Raw genomic sequence first — 20,970 nt, 5'->3', positions numbered from 1 at the left:
CTGATTTATCCCATAGGTTTTTGTATGTTGTATCTGTTTTCATATGTCTCTAGGTATTTTTGATTTTTCCTTTTTATTTCTTTGATGACTCATTGGTTGTTCAGTAGCATGTTATTTAATTTCTAATGTTTTTGTGTTTTTTTCCAGTCTTCTTGTAACTGATTTCTAGTTTCATAACATTGTGGTCAGAAAAGATGCCTGATACTATTTCAATACTCTGAGAGTTGCTTTGTGGCCTAATCTGTGATATGTCCTGGAGAATGTCCCATGTGCACTTGACAAGAATGTGGTTTTTATTTTTTGTTTTTGTTTTGGATGGAATTTTCTGTGTAAATATATTAAGTCCATCTGGTCTAATGTGTTGTTTAAGGGTGATGTTTCCTTCTTGATTATCTGTTTAGATCATCTATCTATTGATGTAAGTGGAGTGTTAAAATCCCCTACTATTGCTGTCTCTCCTTTTAGGTGTATTAATATTTGCTTTATATATTTTGGTGCTTCTATGTTGGGTGCATAGATATTTATACATGCTATATTTTCCTGCCAGTTTGACCCTTTAATCATTATGTAATACCCTTCTTTGTCTTTTATTACAGTCTGTTTTAAAGTATTTTTTGTTGAATACATTTAGCTACATCAGCTTTTTGTCAGTTTGTTTCCATTTGCATAGAACATATTTTTCCATCCCTTTACTTTCAGTCCTTACTTTTGAGCTGAGTCTCTTATAGGCAGTGTATAGATGAGTCTTGTTTTTGTTTGTTTGTTTTTTTAAATCCATTCAGCCACTTTGTGTCTTTTGATTGAAAGATTTAGGGGTGCCTGGTGGCTCACTCAGTTGGGAGTCCAACTTGGGCTCAGGTCATGATCTCATGGTTTGTGGGTTTCGGCCCTGCATTGGGCTCTGTGCTGGCAGCTCAGAGCCTGGACCCTGCTCCAGATTCTGTGTCTCCCTCTCTCTCTGCCCCTGCCCTGCTCGCACTCTGTCTCTCTCTCTCTCTCAAAAATAAATAAACATTAAAAAAATATATAACAAAGGAAAGATTTAGACCATTTATGTTTAAAGTAATTATTGATAGGTATGTACTTATGGCCATTTTGTTAATTGTTTTCTGGCTTTTTTCCTTGTTCCTCTCTGTTCTTTTCTTTCTGTCTTTCCTTCTGGTCTTAATAATTTTCTTTAGTGTTATGTTTAGATCCCTTTCTCATTTTCTTTTTATATTGCTATAAGTTTTTTTCTTTGTGGTTACCATGAGGTTCACATATACCATTCTGTGTATATAACAGTCTGTTTTCATCTGGTAGCAACTTAATTGAAACTCATTCCAAAACTCTACATTTTTATTCCATCCCCTGTGTTTTATGGTTTTGATGTACATTTTAACACTTTTTGATGTCATTAACTAATTAATATAGGCTTAATTTTATTACTTTTGTCTTTTGACTTTTATACTGGTTTTATAAGTGAGTAAATGCATTACTTTTACAATATACTTACATTTTCCAGTGACATTTTTACTAAGTATGTTTTCTTGTCATTCATTAGTACTACTTCCTTTCAGCTTAAAGAATTCCATTTGACATTTCTTGTAGGGTTGATTAAATGATCATGAATTCCTTTACCTTTTTCTTATCTGAAAAACTTTTTATCCCTTTTCCTATTTTGAATGATAACCTTGCTAGGTACAGTGTTCTTGGTTGTAGATATTTTCCTTTAAGCACCTTGAATATGTTCTATCAGTCACTTTTACCTGCAAAGTTTCTTCTGATAAATTTTCTGATAGCCTTATGGGGCTGCCTTTGTATGTATCAAGTTGTTTTTCTCCTGCTGCTTTTAAGATTCTGTCTTTAACTTGTGACATTTTAATTAGTGTGAATCTCTTCAGTTTCATCTTATTTAGAACTTTCTGACCTTGGATCTGGATGTCAATTCCCTTCCTCAAGTTAGGGTTTTCAGTTATTTTTCTCTTTTTTATAAGTTTTCTGCCCCTTTCTTCTCTTTCTGGGACCCCTATAATGAGAATATTACTCTGCTTGAAGTTGTCCTCTGTGTTCCTTAAGCTATTTTCACTATTTAAAATTCTTTTTTCTTTTTGTTTCCTTCTCTGAGAGAGTCCATTGCTTTGTCTTCCAGGTTGCTGATCTGTTTCTCATTCAGTCTGCTGTTGAGCTTCTCCAATGTATTTTTCAGTTCACTTATTTTATTCTTCAGTTCTGTGATTTTTGTTTGGTACTTTCATATATTTTCTGTCTTTTTATTGAAGTTCTCCTGTGTTCATCCATGCTTTCCCCCAAGTGAGCATCTTTATGACTGTTACTTTGCTCCCTTTGTCAGGCAGGTTACTTATGATCATTTCATTAAGGTCTTTTTCTCAGGTTCTGCCTTGTTCTTTCATTTGGAACATATTCCTCTATCTCCTAAGTTGGCCTGATTCTGTGTGTTTCTATGTATTGAAACAGCTACCTCTCCCAATCAGGAGTGGCCTGTATACAAGATTTTCTGTGGGGCTTAGAAGTGTAATCCCCCAGCCACCAGAGCCTGGTGCTCAAGGTATCCCCTGTGTGGGCTTCACGCACCTGCCAGCTGTGTGCGGGGAGGGTGGGGATGGGTGTGGGGTACTTGTCTGTCTATGGCACAGGTATGGTAGGAATGAGGGGGTGGGTTGGGTCTCAACTGGCTGCCTGTGCAACAGGCTGCCTTATTGGGTGGGGTTGCTCACCTGGTTGGTTGCAGTTTGGCTGCCCCACAGCAAGGTTGCCCACCAGCTGTGCTCTGGATGTGGCATGGAAGGGGGGCAGAGCATGCTCGGTGGCGCTGATAGGTTAGAGTAGGATTGCCAGCATGGTTCCTGCCAGCACTGGCATTAGCAAGGTTGAATGAGATTGCAAAAATGCACTCTTATCCCCAAAGAAAGTTTCAGCAGGTTTCTTCTTTCCAGCAGTTGTTTTAAGATTAATAAGTGGGTTTCCTTCACATATGGCCTAGTGCTTTTCACACTGCTTCTTTTGCACCAGGTTGTGGAATGAGTTTATGTGTGAGCCCTTTAACACTGAGTTCCCTGTTCTTTCCAGTTCTGTGGTTCTCTTGGATGCACTCTGTTGGTTTTCAAAGCCATATGTTTTGGGAGCTCATCTGTCTGATACAGGACACAGTGGTTGGGGTGCCTAGTTTGGGGAACAAAGCCCTTGTCCTCAGGGAAAAGTTCTGTATTTTTGAGATCCCTCCCGATTTTCGGTCGCCTTGCCTGGAGTGGGGTTTTTGCAGACAGTGTTGTCTCTGCCATTCCTACTTGTCTTGATGCAGCCCTTTTATCCTTTGTTGTGGAGATACTGCTCATCTGGTTTTCAGGACTTTTTCGAGGGATTTATTTCATATGTAGCTGTAGATATGCTGTGTCTGTGGGAAGAGGTGAGTTAAGGATCTTCTTATGCTGCCATCTTGAACTGTCTCTATCTTTCTTTGCCATTTTAAATGAAGTCTCTTAATTGTTCTTATGAAAAGCTTTTTCATTTTTAGGGAATTTTACTAAATGTTTAGTAACACAGAGATAGCATCTGTGATATTTCAAATAAATATTTAGAATATTGCCATCACATGTAAATATCACCACCTGCTCCCTTCACTTTCGACTTTGCAGTAAAATAAATTCTAGGTGATCATCTTCTGGAAGAGAGAAATGAATTATTATAGATTATGTAGTTTCAAGGGTAAATCTCTAATATGCTGGAGTTTCTTTAGTTTGTCTTCTACTCTAGAAAACAAATGATCTTGTGTTCCTTATAATTCAAAATCTTAGTTCAGTAATATCAGTACTTTTCAAGTGGAAAATATAACATGAGTTATATAAGGTTTGTTGTTGTATGTTTATATCTGCTCATTATGTATCTGTGGAGTAAAATAAAAGTTGATTCTTGTCTTTGTTTCCAGGACCTTTTGTGGTACGAGCTTTCCTTCGTACTTCAACAAGTGAAGGTTTGTTACTAAAGATCGAGCCATTGTTGCCTAAAGAAGTAGAAACCAAAGAAAATAACAAAGAAGATGCCTAAAAATGTTACATTATGAAATTATTTTCAGTGGATTAAGAAGCAATGGAGACAATTATAAAACTGTATAATTTCTACATTTGGTGTCTTGTTATTTCTTAATCATCATACTTGATTTTAACACTTGGAAAAATCTTACAACACTTTCAAAAATAAGAAAAAATTTTCTCTGTCTGAACCTATATTAAATTGTCTTCCTTAGAAGTTGGATTCTGCACGCTGGTAATTGTAGCAGAAATTTCTAGCTTAATAACTTTCCCTTGAGAGTCATACCATTCTGAGGGAAAAGTAATATTCTCAATTTTCATAGGACAGAGAATGGCAGAGTCATGAGCTATATCCTAAATACGTCTATTTTCTATGGAAAAAGTATGGAAGGTGTTATTTCTAAAAATTCTAAATATCATTTGTGATAGCATGCATATAGAAAATGACTAAGACGTTAAAATGTAGGTGGGAAAGCTTTTTTTCTTTTAGGAATTAATTTATAATATTTGTGGTTTTTTGTAGTAACAGTAGTGTATAATTTTATGGTGCTTTGTGCTGTATATGCAGTGTATAGTGTTTTCATACACTTAATCTCATTTGAGCCTGAATTCCTTTGCTTAATAGCAAGTAATAGGTTTGGTTAGTGTTTGTTGACTGAACATCCCATGATGTAGATAGAACAATTTCATTTAATGGAGAATCAGGCTAGAAAGTTAAGTGTCTTTCACCAAGTGTCAGTTTGCAAACTGGTGTTGATCTCTAAGTATTTACTGGTAGGTGAAAAAATAAAAAACATAAGGATAATTTTGGCATGCAGTTGCCCACTGTCCTTTCTTTGGAATGATTTCCTTCACTCAGAGACTATCTTCTACTTTTTTATTTATTTATTTTTAACGGATGTTCAAATGCTGCTTCTTTCATGAAATAGTAGCATTGATAAATTCATTGGTGGGATCTTCACTTTGTAAAGAATATTTTGGCAGCTTCATGTAGGTCTCCCAAATTGTTTTTGAAGTGGAAGTTGTCAGAGAAGTCCAAATGACCATGAGCAATCACTGTACCCCATTAAGCTTTTTTCCCCCCACAGGAAAATTAAAATGTAAAGGCTGTTTACCAAAAACAGTAACTACAAAAGTTAACAGTAACTACAAAATAGTAACAGCAGTTACCTTCTGTTGAGTGCCCACCTACCATCTTATGCCTTTACTGCACTGTCTCATTTCATCCTCATAGCGGTTCGGTGAGGGGGGTTTGGTACTCCCACTTCACAGGTAAGGAAATTGAAACCTATATGAGCTCCCCTAGCCTAAGACTCACACCTAGATCTGTGTGATTTTAAAGCCTGTTCTCTTAACCATTGGGGTATGGTACCTCCTTTTTATATATCTTAAAAGATAAATCAACCTATTTATGTGAACACTTTAAAATTTTAAAAATATTGAAGAATTATACTTCAGTGTCTTGGTATCTCTAGTTATGGGGTTATGGCAGAGTGGATGTGAGAAAGTAGAAATAAAAGGGTTAGAAGGAGTGGTGTGAGAAAAGAGTAGTGTTAGGATGGAGAGAAAAAGGTATTTACTTGTTTTCCCCAATTACTGTCTTTTGAAAACTTACTGATTAATCATTATTTAGAGATCCTAATTCAGAGTAGAAGCTCTATTACTATGTTTGTAGATTTTCTTCTGATTAGTAGATTAAGTATGCTCTTATAATTAAAAGTTTTAGAAACACTAATAAACATAAAAAATAAATCTACTCATAATCCTACTGCTCAAAGATAACCAGCATGAATATTTTGGTGCTCTCCATTTTCAGTTGGCAGAGAGAGACAGAACATACACATGATGCTATAAAGTAAGCATTTTTCCATATTAATTAAAGTCTTATAGGGAAAGCATCATTTTAATGGTTGAATAATACCCTATCCTGTTGATGCTATAACTTATGGAATTATTTCTTAATTGTTGGGCATTTAACTCACTTTCAGATCCCCCTCCTCTATTATTTATAATGCTTTGGATTTGTAATTTATTTTCCTCTCTATTCCTTGCAGTGACATTACTGGGTTAAAAAGTATGGTATGGCTAGGAGTCTTAATTATGTCTTAGAAAGGTGCCTTTGTGATCAGATCAAACCTGAACAAGGAAATAGGGTTGGAAAACTTACTCCCGGCAGGAACGTTCCAGGGTTTAATTAACTGGCCTATGGACAGATTATTCCCTACCCTTCCATTATGCATTTTTCCTTTTGGCTAACTACAACTAATGTTGAGTATTTATTATGGTATGTTTCTGGAAAAACAGAATTGTACTAGATAACTCTGAACGTAAATATCTTTCTCTTTTATATTATTATATTCTTAGAGAACAATAAATCTTATATTTGAAGAAATTAAAAACTTAAAAAATTTTATATTAAGTACTAGTACTATTCAAACTTTAGCCTCATTCCAAATTACCTGGTGGGCTCACACTCACAAATTTCTGGGCTCTGCCTAGCAATTTTGGGTGGACCTTGACCTTTTCACATTTCTAACAAATTCCCAGGTGATGATGATGTTGCTGTTCTATGGACAACACTTTGAGAACCGCTGTTATTTACTAATGGCTCTTTTAATCATGGCTAGATAAAAAAATCTCTGGCTGTAGTAACAGCAACAGTTTATGTAAAAATTCCACAGGTTAATTCTAATGCACTAGGGTTGAGAATCACTGGTATATGCAGTTAGCTAGGTCATAAAAAATGCAAAATTTGCAATAAAGTTGAGATTTTAAAAAATGTTTTTTAAAATTTACATCCAAATTAGTTAGCATATAGTGCGACAATGATTTCAGGAGTAGATTCCTTAATGCCCCTTAAAAGTTGAGATTTTAAAAGACGGGGATGATTAAAAGATAATGTGCCAAATTTAAGAGCCAGGACTAATTTATAGGTTTCTGGTCTATCTCTGTGTGTAAATAATTTAAATTCTGGCTCTCACTCTATGAGAAAACATTTCAAAATCTGGGATCTTTCTTCTGTAATATAAGGACATCATAAGATGGTCACCACTGTACTTTCTGAAAAAATTTTATGATCTTTTTGAAGGTGGCATTTCACGTTGTTAAAAGTTATGTAACCTAACATTATTAATATAAACACACACGTGAACCTAAATTTAATGGTATTAATAGGATTATCTTGTGAAAGACCAGATGCTTGGCGTGGGATAGGGGCACTGAATTCAGTAGTGTTTTTCCTGTAGCAAGCAGTTACGCAGAATGTCCAGTAGGTGGCGATCATAACCTTTCATACAACTTTTAAATAGCCTTGTGCGTATTGATAAATACTTGTTTTTTCATTTGCGTATACAGATAAAAAAGCAAAATTACTATATAGACCATTTGGAGCTTTGTTTTATAACGGGTTTTTAATAAATTTTATTCTATTTTGAACATACTATGGCGTTTGCTGTAGTTGTCATTGTAATGGTGCATATGTAGAGTTTTTTTGTTTCTGTTTTATTATAAAATTTTTCAAAAATACAGAAAAATTTACTCACCTATTTACTCACCGCCCAGCTTCAGCAATTATCAGCACTATGCAGTTGTGCTATTTACATCTATCCCTTTCATCTATCCACAACTCCCCAGTTTATCCTTATCCCTGCTAGAGTAATTAAAAGCAAATCCCTTGAGGTGCCTGGGTGGCTCCATTAGTTAAGCATCCAACTTTTGGTTTTGGCTCAGGTCATGATCTCATGGTTCTGAGTTCGAGCCCCACATTGGGCTCTGCACTGACAGTGTGGAGCCTACTTGGGATTCTGTTTGTCTGCCTTTTCCTCACTCACACTCACGTACTTGTGATCTCTCTCAAAAATAAATAAATAAACTTAAAAAAAAATAAAAGAAAATTCTACATATCCAGAGTCCAACACCTTATCCATTAGGCTAGATGGCTCTCTGAAAAATTCCATATATCATATCTCTTAACCTATAGCGTTTTAAGAATAATCAAGATATAATTATAAGAAGATTTTAGGTCCATTTTTCAGAACCCATTGTTTTTGTGTTCTACTTTGGCCATTTAGGGAATTCAGTTTGGGTTGTTTTTTTTTTTTGTAATTCAGGTTTTTAGTATTATATTTTTCATGTAAAAATGGGCAAATATCTATTTCCATTGCTCTGAGAACTTAGTACATGTACATAGTAACATAATTAGCCACCAAAGGTTGTATGTAACTATCAATACTTCAAAAAATAAGGAAGAAGTTGGTATCTTTACTTACATTTTTGTTTTTGAATCAAAAGATCAAATTAGAAATGTAACTATTATAAGGAATAGGTTGAAATAATATTCAGTTTTCATCTGAAGGATGAAATATTCAGTTTTCATCTGAGGAACAAAAAGTTTTACTGTATTGTTTTATTTAAAAAAAATAGAAGAGCAATAAATAAATTTGGCAGAGAAAGGAAAAACAATGAAAAGTTTAAAGAAAACAATGACCCATAATTCTTTAAATAACATTTTGTTGTAGTTCCTTTTTTCCCTTCTACCTATGTGGAAGTCGCCTTTGCTCCTGTAAGAGCATGGCTGTGATCATGAATACAGAGTAGACAGGAGACTTCTTGACTCTGGAGGTTTCCCACATTCCCAGCTCTTCAGTCACTTACTCTTGAGAAAAGGCAACCAAAAGCAATCACTAAGTGTTTGCTATATGAAAGGTCTAACACTTTCTGTATCTCATCATATGTTACATAAATTTTATATTATTGTTTACTAAGTTGGCAATTGCTTTAATGAAAATTAATTTATATGTTTTTCTAAATAGAAAAAAACCCAGTGGTTCCCAAAGGGCAATAAGTATATACTTAGTTGCACAAGAAATGAATTTGAATGGTAAGTGAACCACATTTTAAATTAATAGTTAAGTAATCTTTAATGTATCATAGAAAAATATAGCTAACATATAAAGATACCCATGATTTCATGGGTATCATTGCCTAGGATGACATTACAATAGGTGATTATTTGTAAATTCAATTTAAAAACACTAAATCATATAAATATGTTAATTATATAAAATGCTTTCCAAAGTGGCTATCCCAGGGGCACCTGGGTGGCTCAGTCAGGTAAGTGTCTGACTCCGGTTCGGGTCATAATCTTGTGGTTCGTGAGTTTGAGCCCTGCATCAGGCTCACTGCTGTCAGTGCAGAGCCCGCTTCTGGTCCTCTGTCTCCCACTCTCTCTGCCCCTCCCCTGCTCATTCTGTCTTTGTCTCAAAAATAAATAAATATTTAAAAAACAAAAACAAAGTAGCTATCCCATTTTATATTCCCTCCAGCAAGGAATGAAGGTTCCAGTTTCTCCACATCCTTATCAACATTTGGAATTGTCTGTCTTTTTTATTATAGCCATTTCTAGTGAGTTAAAGTAATCACACATATTTTAATTGAGAAAATGAGTTTTTTGCTGCGAAAGTATTTAGGAATAGTTGATAGTAGTTTTTAAATATGTGCCATTGCAAGATGGAGCTTGGATACTATGAAGCTCCAGAAGTAGAGTTAGAACTAATGTAGGTTTTATAAAGAAGGAAATTCTGGCACAAAGTTAATAAACAAAACTTAGATGCTGTGGATTCTTCTTACTGAGTGTATTTACATTCAGCTGTATCAACAGCATTCTTCAGTTGCTGTCAATGGAAATTGACTGACTTAACCAGAGAAGGAATGTGTTCTAAGGAAATGGGATGATTCACAGAATCTAAGGAAAAGCCAAACAACTGGTATTGGGAAATATTAGGAAGCAGCTAATGGAATCTAAGTAGCAAGAACCAATGGACAGTTTCTTCCGGTACTGAATCAGCTCTGTTTTCTGACTTTATGTCATTCCACTCAAGATTTAAGTTCTCAAGGGAGAGAGTCTGGTTGGCCTAGTTTAGTTTACACACCTACTCTTTGGTCGAAAGAAAACAGAATTGATCATCTTACCTAAGGTGTGTGCAGTAGGATAGAAGAAATTCCACAGGAGAATATTGAAGTGCTTTTACCAAAAGAAATAGCTGTTGAGTGCTGGGGAGGAAAACCAATAGATGCCCACTACATTAGCTCACTATAGCTTGGATGGATATTTAGGAAGAATTAGTAGCACTGATAGGATTAACAAATCTCTAAGGCCCATTCATTCCTTGAATTTTTATTAAATGTTTCCTATGATTTCTGTGAAATCAATAACTATATTTCTTTGAACTCAAAATATTTATTAATCTGAAAGTATATACAATAGGAAATATTCTTTGAATGCAAAAAAAGTTGCTTATTTATTTTTTGGAGGGGAGAATTGTCAATTTCATTTTGTTAAACAAATATAAACACATGAACAGATTCCCGTGGTAAAAAGGTTCAATCAGAGCCAAACTTCTGATTTCCCCCACCTAACTTCCATGTGAATCTTCTATACTTTTACAAATTCTGTTCCTACATCTGCCTATTGACATGTGGATAAATATGGATTGTATTGTACTGTATTTAATATTTCACAATTAACTTTTCACTCAATAATATCAAGCATTATTCCATGACTATTATATTTTTTAAAAGGTTTTGTATTTCTCCATAATATGAATGTACCCTGATATATTTTACCAGGTGTATGGTATTTATGTTAGGTAATGTATATATTACCAGATGTATGGTATTTATGTTAGGTAATGTATATATTACCAGGTATATGGTATCATAGAAAAATATTACCAGGTATATGGTAATATATACATTACCTAACATAAATACCATACATCTGGTAATATATATCGGGGTACATTCATTACCAGGTGTATGGTAATATATATATTACCTATTGGTTGATATTTAGGTTATTTCACATATATCATTTTGATGAACACATATGTGTGTCTTTTTGCAAGTATGAGTGAGTACTTCTGTAAGTTAGATTGGTAAAATAATAGTGATTAAGATCACAAACCTGGAGTTAAACTATAAGGATTCAAGTTCGAACTGTGCTATAAACCTGTACATTGTTGTTTGTTATTGCCCAGTAATTTTAAGGCAAGTTTCATTCACTTACAACCTTAATTCAGAAATATAAACACCCTTCAATATCACTCATCATCTGGGAAATACAAATCAAAACTACAATGAGATACCACCTCACACCTGTCAGAATGGCTAACATTAACAACTCAGGCAACAACAGATGTTGGCAAGGATGCGGAGAAAGAGGATCTCTTCTGCACTGCTGGTGGGAATGCAAACTGTTGCAGCCACTCTGGAAAACAGTATGGAGGTTCCTCAAAAAACTAAAAATAGAACTACCCTATGACCCAGCAATTGCACTACTAGGTATTTATCCAAGGGATACAGGTATGCTGTTTCAAAGGGACACATGCACCCTAATATTTATAGCAGCACTCTCAACAATAGCCAAAGTGTGGAAAGAGCCCAAATGTCCATCAATGGATGAATAGATGTGTGTGTATATATATATATGTATATATGCATACACATTTACATCCAAGTTAGCACATGGTGCAACAATGATTTCAGGAGTAGATTCCTTAATGCCCCATGTATATGTGTGTGTGTGTGTATATATATATATATGTATTTATATACATATATATGTATTTATATACATATATATGTATTTATATATATATAGGATATACACACACACACAATGGAGTATTACTTGGCAATCAAAAAGAATGAAATCTTGGAACTACGTGGATGGAACTAGAGGGTATTATGCTAAGCCAAATTAGATAAAGACAAATATGTGACTTCACTCATGAGGATTTTAAGGTACAAAACAGATGAACATAAGGGAAGGGAAGCAAAAATAATATAAAAAACATGGAGGGGGACAGAACATAAGAGACTCAAGTATGGAGAACAAACAGAGGGTTGCTGGAGGGGTTGTGGGAGGGGGGGGTGGGCTAAATGGGCACAGGGCATTAAGGAATCTACTCCTGAAATCATTGTTGCACCGTGTGCTAACTTGGATGTAAATTATAAAAAATAAATTGTAGAAAAAAAATCTAAAAAATATATATAAACACCTTGATGAATTTTCCCAAAGTGAGTATGTACGTAGCACATAGATCAAGAAATAGATAATACCAGCACCCCAGAAACCCCTTCATTCCTTTCTTGGAAACTACTCCTATTCAAGGTGACCAATACGACTTCTAAGACCACATACTTGTTTTACCTATTTTTAAACTTTATGTAAATAGAATAATAATTATCATAAGTATTTTAGGGGGAGGTCTGGGTTCATTCAGTCATTATGTTTATGAAATTCATATTATTGTGTGTAGTTGTAATTTTTCTCATATGCTAATTGCTGTAGAATATTCCACTGTATGAATGTATCAGTTTTCCATTCTACTATTGATAACGTGGATTGTTTACAATTTAAGGTATTACAAATAATGCTGATATGAACATTCTTGTACATCTGGTGAAGTCTTAGGGTTACAAATAATGCTGCTTATTAACATTCTTGTCTGTTTCTTTTGGTGAACACATATATGCATTTCTGTTGGATAAATACCTAAGAAGTGGATTTACTGGATTGTAAGTGAGGTATATGCTCATTTATAGTTGATGATGCTCAGCAGCTTTTCAACATAGTACCAATATACACTCCCAACATGTAGGAGTTCCACATCCTGCTCCATATCCTTGCCAATAATTGGTTTATGTTTTTCATTTTAACCATTTTGCTGACTGTGACATTCTTTAATAATATATGAAGAATTTTTAATTCTGTTAGTAGAGGAAATGGAATTTAGAATATCACTTTAAATAGATTAAAGTTGTAACATGGTGATCTAGAGTTTTACATAATTTATAAAATAAATTTTTCTTAAAAATTAAAAGGTGGAAGAAATCATTTTCTAATTCTAACAAGTTACTGGCTTCCTTGGGAGGGATTATTTTTCTTCGAATTATCCTATATAATGAACGGTTCTCTGTCAGACTCTAGAACCTGGTTTTGAACATTACCCCCTTCTTAAATCTGAATCTGAATATTCAATAAAATTAGGCATATAAAGGGGTGTTTGGGTGGCTTAGTTAAGCATCTGACTCTTGATTTCAGCTCAGGTCATGATCTCATGGTCATTAGATTGAGCCCTGTGATGGGCTCTGGGCTGAGCATAGAACCTTCTTGGGATTCTCTTTTTCCCTTTTCCTCTGCCTTTCCCCCACTTGCATGCGCATGCTCTCTCTCTCAAAATAAATATACATTTTAAAAAATTAGGCCTATAAAGTTTTACAGGTATTGTTTCTGGTACATTATGCAATGTCAATTACTACTCAACCTAGAATGGGGACTGTAAATTCATGGCTTATGTTCTATCATCCCCCATCTCCAACCAGGCAAATTGTGACAGATGGTGTGAATCACAGAATTCATTCCCACTGATTTCTACATGGTCTCAGATTCCGCGCCCCGCCCCCCCCCCCCCCCCCCCAATACGGTGCTCTACAGAGTCACGCTGTTGATTAGAAGTTTGGTAGAACATTCAAACACTTTTTTCTTCTTGTGCCTCATGATACAAGGTAATTTGCTGACTCTTAATTTTTTCTCAAATATTGCTATGTTTGTCAGCTCTATTAGATTAACAGAAATGAGACTCATTCTTAGCTGTAATTTAAATCTATTACTTAATCATAGTGACTGAGGAGCTGGCTTACTTTTAGTATTACTTTTAGATTTTCTTTTTCCTTTCTATTTTAATATTTAATCCCCCAAAATTTTCCCGTTTAGACTGGCAAAATTTCTGAGTGTGTTGCTACAGCTTCATAGGTCAAATTAAGTCTGCCTAAGTCACTTGCCAGATGAGGTGCAGGAGGGGAGAAACCAAGGAAAGCATGGCAGTTTCCTTAGAGAGGACACTGAAATCAGATTGTGGGAGGCCTGTGGCAGCTTCAGTTTGTGGGGCACAGCACCAGAGATATAGATGCTCTGTAGAGAAGCTCCAGGAATCTGCAGAGATGTCAAAAGATCTTTTGCTGTTTGCTAAAGAGCACATACCTAGAATAAAATGCCACAAAATCAGACAAAAAGCTGCTTTTGGGAATCTGTAAATTGAACAATTCCCAGAGCTTACATGTGGGTGAGAGACATTTGAATTTTCGCCACCAGAGTGACAAGACCTCATTAAAAATCTTGGGCATTCAGTAGATACCCCAGAGCCATGCCTTACAATAGGGCTAAGGGCTGTGAGTAAAGGCTACTCTAGACCACTACTAGCAAAGCTTAAAAACAACTTCAGAAGGATCAAGTTGATTAGCAAGTAACTGCCTGCCAAAGTCAATACTTGAAATGAATAAAATAAAAAATCTAAAATCTCAAGAACATGGATTTATGATATCTGGTACCCCCAAAAATTATGACATGCAAATAAGGAGGAACATGCAGAGAAGAAAATCAGTCAATAGAAACATAAATGACAGAGATGAATGAAGTAGCAGGTAACATGGAACTTTAAAGTAACTACTATACATATGTTCAAGTATGTAATGGAAAAAAAATGAACATTATGAGGAGAGAAGTGAAAGATATTAAAATGAAGCAAAGAGAACTTTAGAGCTACGAAATGCAGTGTCTGGGAAATTCACCTATGGATTATCAACTGATTAGGCACTGTAGAAGACATGAATTGTGAACTTGAAGATACCGAAATAGAAACTATTCAAATTGAGCAACAGAAAAAAAAAATTGTAATAGAACAGTTTCTCAGTGACTCGAGGAATATTCCAAGTGGTCTAATGTAGGTGTAATTGGAGTTCCTGAAAAGTGCAGGAGAGAGGAGCCAGAGAAAATATTTGAAGGAAAAATAGATTAATTTTTTCAAACAAGATGGAAAGAAGAATTCCTAAATCTAAGAAACTCGACCAATTCCATGCAGGATGATAGAAAGGAAAACTCTTCTAAGGCATTATCTTATTTGAATTGTTGAGAACCAGTGATAAAGTGGAGCTCTTGAAAGCAGTCAGAGAAAAAAAGAAATATTAAATATAGGGGTACCAAGATAAGAATTACTACTGATTTCTTGTCAGGAAATAAGCCAAAACAAGGAATAGAATGATAAGTTTAACATGATTTAAAAAAAAGATTCATCTAGGATTCTATGTCAAGTGAAAATATCCTTTAAAACTGAGAGTGACATAAAGACATTTTTGGGCAGACAAAAGCAAAGAGTTTATTTCCAGCAAACCTGAATTATGAGAAATGTTAAAAGAAGTTCTTCTAGAGGAAGAAAAATGATACCAGATACAAACCTAATTTCATATAAATGAAGGAAGAAGGCCAGAAATGGTAAATATGTGGGAAAATATGGAAGATGTTTTGTCATTTTTATCATTAAAAAAATTACCTTTTAAAAACAAATGTAGTAACACTGTATGGTGGGGTTTATAACAGTTTGAAGTATCATATATGAAAATAGTAGTATGAAGGTTGGCAGGGTGTATATACATGTCTTACTTTAGTTGGGTACAAGTTTCTCTGTTCATCTGGTGTTTTTTAGCAGATGAAATCATACATAAAATTTAAGTTACATTAAAAATTTTTTGTGCTGTGTTACAACAAATTGGCATTGTCAAAATAAGCATGATAGTAGAACTGACTGTACATTTCAGAGTATGACAAAAGTTTATACCCATATGACCATGATGAAAATAAAAACGCAGAACATTTTCATCACCTCAGAGTTTACTTAGTGCAGTTTTTACTAATTCCTGCCTCAGCCTCAAGCAACAGTAATTTTGTGTTCTGTTGCTATAGTTTTGTGTTCTGTCACCGTATTTATGCTTGCTCTAGATTTTCATATAAATGGATCATATGATGTGATGCATATATTTTATGTTTGGCTTCTTTTGCTTAGAATAATACTGAAATTCATGTTGCTGTGTGTATCAAATACATTGTTCTTTTTTTATTGCTGAAATGTATTCTCTCATTTAGATATGCCAAATGTATTCAAAAGATGGGTATTTGTATTGTTCCCCATTTGGGGCTATTCTGAATAAAACTTCTATGAATATTCATGTATAAGCTTATTCTGTGGACATTTGCTTTCATTTCCCTTGGATAAATAATGGAACTGCTAGGTCATATGGTAAGTGACAACTTTCTCAAGAAACAACCAAATAGGTCTACAAAGTGGTCATACCATTTACACTCCCATCAACAATGTTTGAAAGTTAAAATTACTTCATATCCTCAGTTGGATTCTTCATCTGTTTAATTTTAGCTATTCTAGTGGGTGTGTAATGGTATCTCATTGTGATTTTAATTTGCATTTCTCTGGTGACTAATGATGTTGAACTTCTTTTCATGTGCTAATTAGACGTTCTCATATCTTCTTTTGTAATTAGAACAAGGTGTCTGTTCAGATGTTTTGCTCTTTAAAAATTGTGTTGTCTTCTCATTGAGTTAGAAGAATAATTTATATAATCTGGTTTCAAGTTCTTTGTCAAATATATGTGTTGCAAATATTTTCTTCCAGTTGTGGACTGGCTTTTCATTTTGTTAGTTAGCTTTTTCAAAGAATGGAATTTTACAATTTTCATATCTATTTTATTAATATCCTTGTATGCTTAATGCTTTCTGTGTCTTAAGATATCTTTTCCCTTCCCAAAGTTGCAAAAATTTTCTTCTATATTTTGGTCTGTTACATTTCTCCTATTAGGTTTATAAGTTTTAGCCTTCACTTTTAGGTTTGTGATTTATTTCAAATAAATTTTTTTTTGCATGGTATAATGATTGAGGTGCATTTTTCCATTTAGCTATCCAATTATTCTAGCACCATTTGTTGAAAAGACCATCTATTCTCCTTTCTTTGGCACCTTGGTCAAAATTAATTAATCATATATGCATAGACATATTTTTGAACTCTCCATTTTGTTCCACTGATCTATTTACCTGTCCATATACTAATACCACACTATTTTGATAACTGTAATTTATGGTAAGTCTTAAAACCAGATAAAATAAGCACTCTAACTTTATTTAAAAAATTGTTCTGGTTATTTTTAAGTTCATATTCCTATATAAATTTTAGATTCAGCCAAGTTTCTAAGTGTCTCAATTTTGGGGCATCTGGGTGGCTCAGTCTGTTGAGTGACTAACTCTTTGGCTCAGATCATGATCTCATGGTTCATGAATTCAAGCCCCACGCTGACCTCAGTGCTGATGGCGCAGAGCCTGCCTGGGATTCTCCCTCCTCTCTCTTTCTGCCCCTACCCCAATTGCGCTGTCTCTGTCTCTCTCAAAATAAATAAATAAACATTAAAAAAAAATTTCTCAATTTCTACAAAATGGGCTGTTGTATTTTGATTGGGATTTCATTGAATTAGCATTTTAATTTAGAGAGAACTAGTACATTAACAATATTGTCTTCTAATCCATGATTGGTATCTCTGTTTATTTAAATTTTTTTTAATGGCAAGAGGAAGGTTGAGGAAGTTCTATTTCTAGTTTGCTGAGAATGTTTTGGAATTGTTATTGTTCATATTAAGTGTTAAATTTTATCAAGTGCTTTCCACACCTATTAGGAAAACCATATGGATTTTCTTTTTTAGTTCACATGGTGATTTACATTAGTTGTTTTTCAAATGTTAGACCAACCTTCTGTCCTGAGATAAATCCCTCTTGGTCATGCTGCGTTATCTTTTTTATATGTTGCTAATTTAGATTTGATATTTTATTAGAAACTTATCCAACTAGGTTCAGGAGAGATATTGATCTTTAATTATTTACTTATTTTTTTATTTTTTGGAAATAGCTTTACTTTAGGTATCAGGTTAATGCTGGTTTCAAAATGAGTTGGGTGGGAAGTACTCATATTTTCTGAAATTTTGGTGAGATAACTATTATGTCTTCCTCAAATATTGGATAAATGTTACTAGTGAATCCATCTGGAACTAGGGTATTTTTAATGGGAACATTTTAAATGACTAATTTCCTTTATTCAAATGATATAGAGCTATTCAATTTTTTTAAATATGTTTTTTTGGTGTCAGCTTTACTTTTTGTTTATTTCTTCTAAATTATCAAATTCATTGCAATAAGTGTATTTAGAATATTTCTTTATTATCCTTTTAACATTGATAGTATCTGTGATGATGCCCCTCTGCCCCTCTTTTCTATACTGGTACTTTGTGTCTTCTTTTTTTTTTTCTTGATTCTTCTAAGCTAGAAGTTTGTTATTTTATTGATCCTTTTTAAAAAGCACCATGAGATTGATTTTTCCCTGTTGTTTATGCAATTCATTTTTAATCGAAAATTTGATAGCATTTTTATTAAGATATATGACATACCATACAATTCACCCATTTAAAGTGTACACTCAGGTTTTTTTTGTATATTCAGAGTTGTGCAATCATTACCATCATCACCATCAATTTGAGAAAACAATATAACTCCCCAAAAGAAATTTCCTATCCAGTCACACTTCGTTTTCCTAACATAATTTCCCCAGTCTTAGGTAACCACTAAACTTTCTATTTCTAGAAATTTGCCTATTCTGGACATTTCATATAAATGGAATCATATAGTATGTGGTCTTTTGTGACTGGCTTTTTCACTTAGCATAATGTTTTATTTATTTATTTTTGAAAGACGGGGGGGGGTACGGAGAGAGAGAAAATCCCAAGCAGGCTCTGTGCTATCAGCACAGAATATGTTGAGGGACTTGATCCCACAGACTACAAGATCATGACCTGAGCTGAAGTCAAGAGTTGGACACTTAACAGACTGAGTTGCCCGGGCACCCCTAGCATAATGTTTTTAAGGTTTATCTGTGCTATACTGTGTATCAGTACTTCATTTATTTTTATTGTTGAGTAATATTCCCTTGTATGGCTACCATCAGTTTCTTTTTATCCATTCATTAGTTAATGGACATTAGGATTGTTTCCATTGTTTGGCTATTACGAACAATAGTACTACTAACATTTGTATACAAGTTTTTATATGGGCATATGTTTTAATTTCTCCTGGATATTAACCTAGCAGTGGAATTGCTGGATCAAATGGTTATTCTGTATTTAATCTTTGGAGGATATACCAGGCTGTTTTCCAAAGTGGCTACATCATATTATAATCCTACTGGCAGTGTGTGAGCATTCTAAGTTCTCTACATCCTCACCAACACTTCTTATTATCTATTTTTTTTTTTAAATAATAGCCATCCTAGTAGGTGTGAGTTGGTGTCTCATTATGGTTTTGATATGTATTTTTCAGATAAAGATGTGCTTATTAGACATTTGTATTTCTTCTTTGGAGACATATATTCTAAATATTTGCTCATTTTTAAACTGGATTATTTGTTATTTTATTGGTTTGTAAGAGGTCTTTATGTATTCTAGGTAGAAGTTTCTTATCAGATAAATGTTTTCCAGATTTCTCTCCCATTCTCTGAATTGGCTTTTCACTTTCTTGATGGTGTCCTTTGAAGTACAATTTTTTTTATTTTTGATGATGTCTGATTTGTTTATTTTTGTTATTGTTGTTTGTATTTTTGGTATCTTATCTAAGAACCCCCTTTCTCTCCCCAAGTTCATGAAAGTTAACACCTGTGTTTTCTTATAAATGCATTAATAGTTATAGCTCTTACATTTAGGTCTTTGATCCACTTTTAGTTAAATATTTATATGGTGTGAGGTAGTGGGTTCAACTTCATTCCTTTGTGTATGGATATTTGTTTTTTCCACCACCATTTATTGCAAAGACTATTCTTTTCCCCTGCTATTGGTCTTGAAACGCTTGTTGCCAATCAAGTGACTATAAATGTGAAGGTTTATTTCTGGACTTATTTTGGGACTTTTAAATTGCCATACACATTGTAGAATCAGTTTGTCAGTTTTTGCAAAGAGCCAGCTGGAGTGTGTGTGTGTGTGTGTGTGTGTGTGTGTATGTGCGTGTGTGAGTGACATGGGGCAATTGAGATATAATTGGCATATAACATTATATTAGTTTTAGATGTACAGCATAATGATTTGATTGTGAAATGATTACCACAACAAGTTTAGTTAACATCCGTAACCACACATAGTTCAATTTTTTTCTTGTGATGGGAACTCCTAGGATTTCTCTTAGGAACTTCCAAATATGTAATGTAATGTAATGTAATGTAATGTAATGTAATGTAATGTAATATAATGTAATCATGTTAACTGTAGTCACCATGCTATATGTTACATTCCCAAAACTTATTCATCTTCTAATTGGAAGTTTGTACTTTTTAAAAAAAATTTTTTAATGTTTATTTTTGAGAGAAAAAGACAGAGTATGAGCACGGGGAGGGGCATAGGGAGGGAGACACAGAATCTGAAGCAGATCAGGCTCCGAGCTGTCAGCACAGAGCCCAATGCAGGGCTCAAACCCACAGACTGTGAGACCATGACCTTAGCCAAAGTCAGACACTCAACCGACTGAGCCACCCAGGTGCCCCAGGAAGTTTGTACTTTTGACCATCTTCACCCATTTCAGCCACCCCACTTATGTAACCACTAATCTGTTCTTGTTATGCTTTTCTTTATGGTCTGTAGTAATGTCTACTCTCTCAATCCTGCTTTTGCTGATTTGATTCTTCTCTTTGCTTGAATAATGTAGTTTCAAGTTTGTCAATTTTATTGATTTTTTTCAAAGAACCAAGTCTTGATTTTATTAGTTGTCTTATTGTTTTTTATTCTCTAGTGATTTATTATCACTTTAATCTGTTATGTCCTTCCTTCTGTTTGCTTTAGATTTAATTTACTCCTCTTTTTCTAGTATCTTAAAGCAGAAGCTTGGGTTATTGACTTGATATCTTTTTTCTTTTTTAATATAGGCACCTAAAACTATAAATTTTCCTTCAATTATTTATTTTTTTAAACAATGTTTATTTGTTTGTTTATTTATTTATTTTGAGAGAGGGAGAGA

At 34.1% G+C, this 20,970-nt stretch overlaps 1 protein-coding gene across 2 annotated transcripts in view; it reads left to right on the top strand.

The window, feature by feature from the left end:
* Window positions 1-7,467, top strand: part of MRPL1 (mitochondrial ribosomal protein L1) — a 101,095-nt gene extending 93,628 nt beyond the window's left edge. For both annotated transcript variants that reach the window (XM_027058944.2, XM_015074380.3), the window contains exon 9: window positions 3,926-7,467. In XM_027058944.2, the coding sequence (XP_026914745.1) occupies window positions 3,926-4,044 (119 nt within the window). In that variant the 3' untranslated portion in view covers window positions 4,045-7,467. The remainder of the gene's footprint in view (window positions 1-3,925) is intronic.
* Window positions 7,468-20,970: the final 13,503 nt, after the last annotated feature.

Source organism: Acinonyx jubatus, chromosome B1 (genome assembly GCF_027475565.1).
Source record: "Acinonyx jubatus isolate Ajub_Pintada_27869175 chromosome B1, VMU_Ajub_asm_v1.0, whole genome shotgun sequence".
In the NCBI taxonomy this organism is placed as follows: domain Eukaryota; kingdom Metazoa; phylum Chordata; class Mammalia; order Carnivora; family Felidae; genus Acinonyx; species Acinonyx jubatus.
This window is presented reverse-complemented; position numbering and strand designations above follow the sequence as displayed.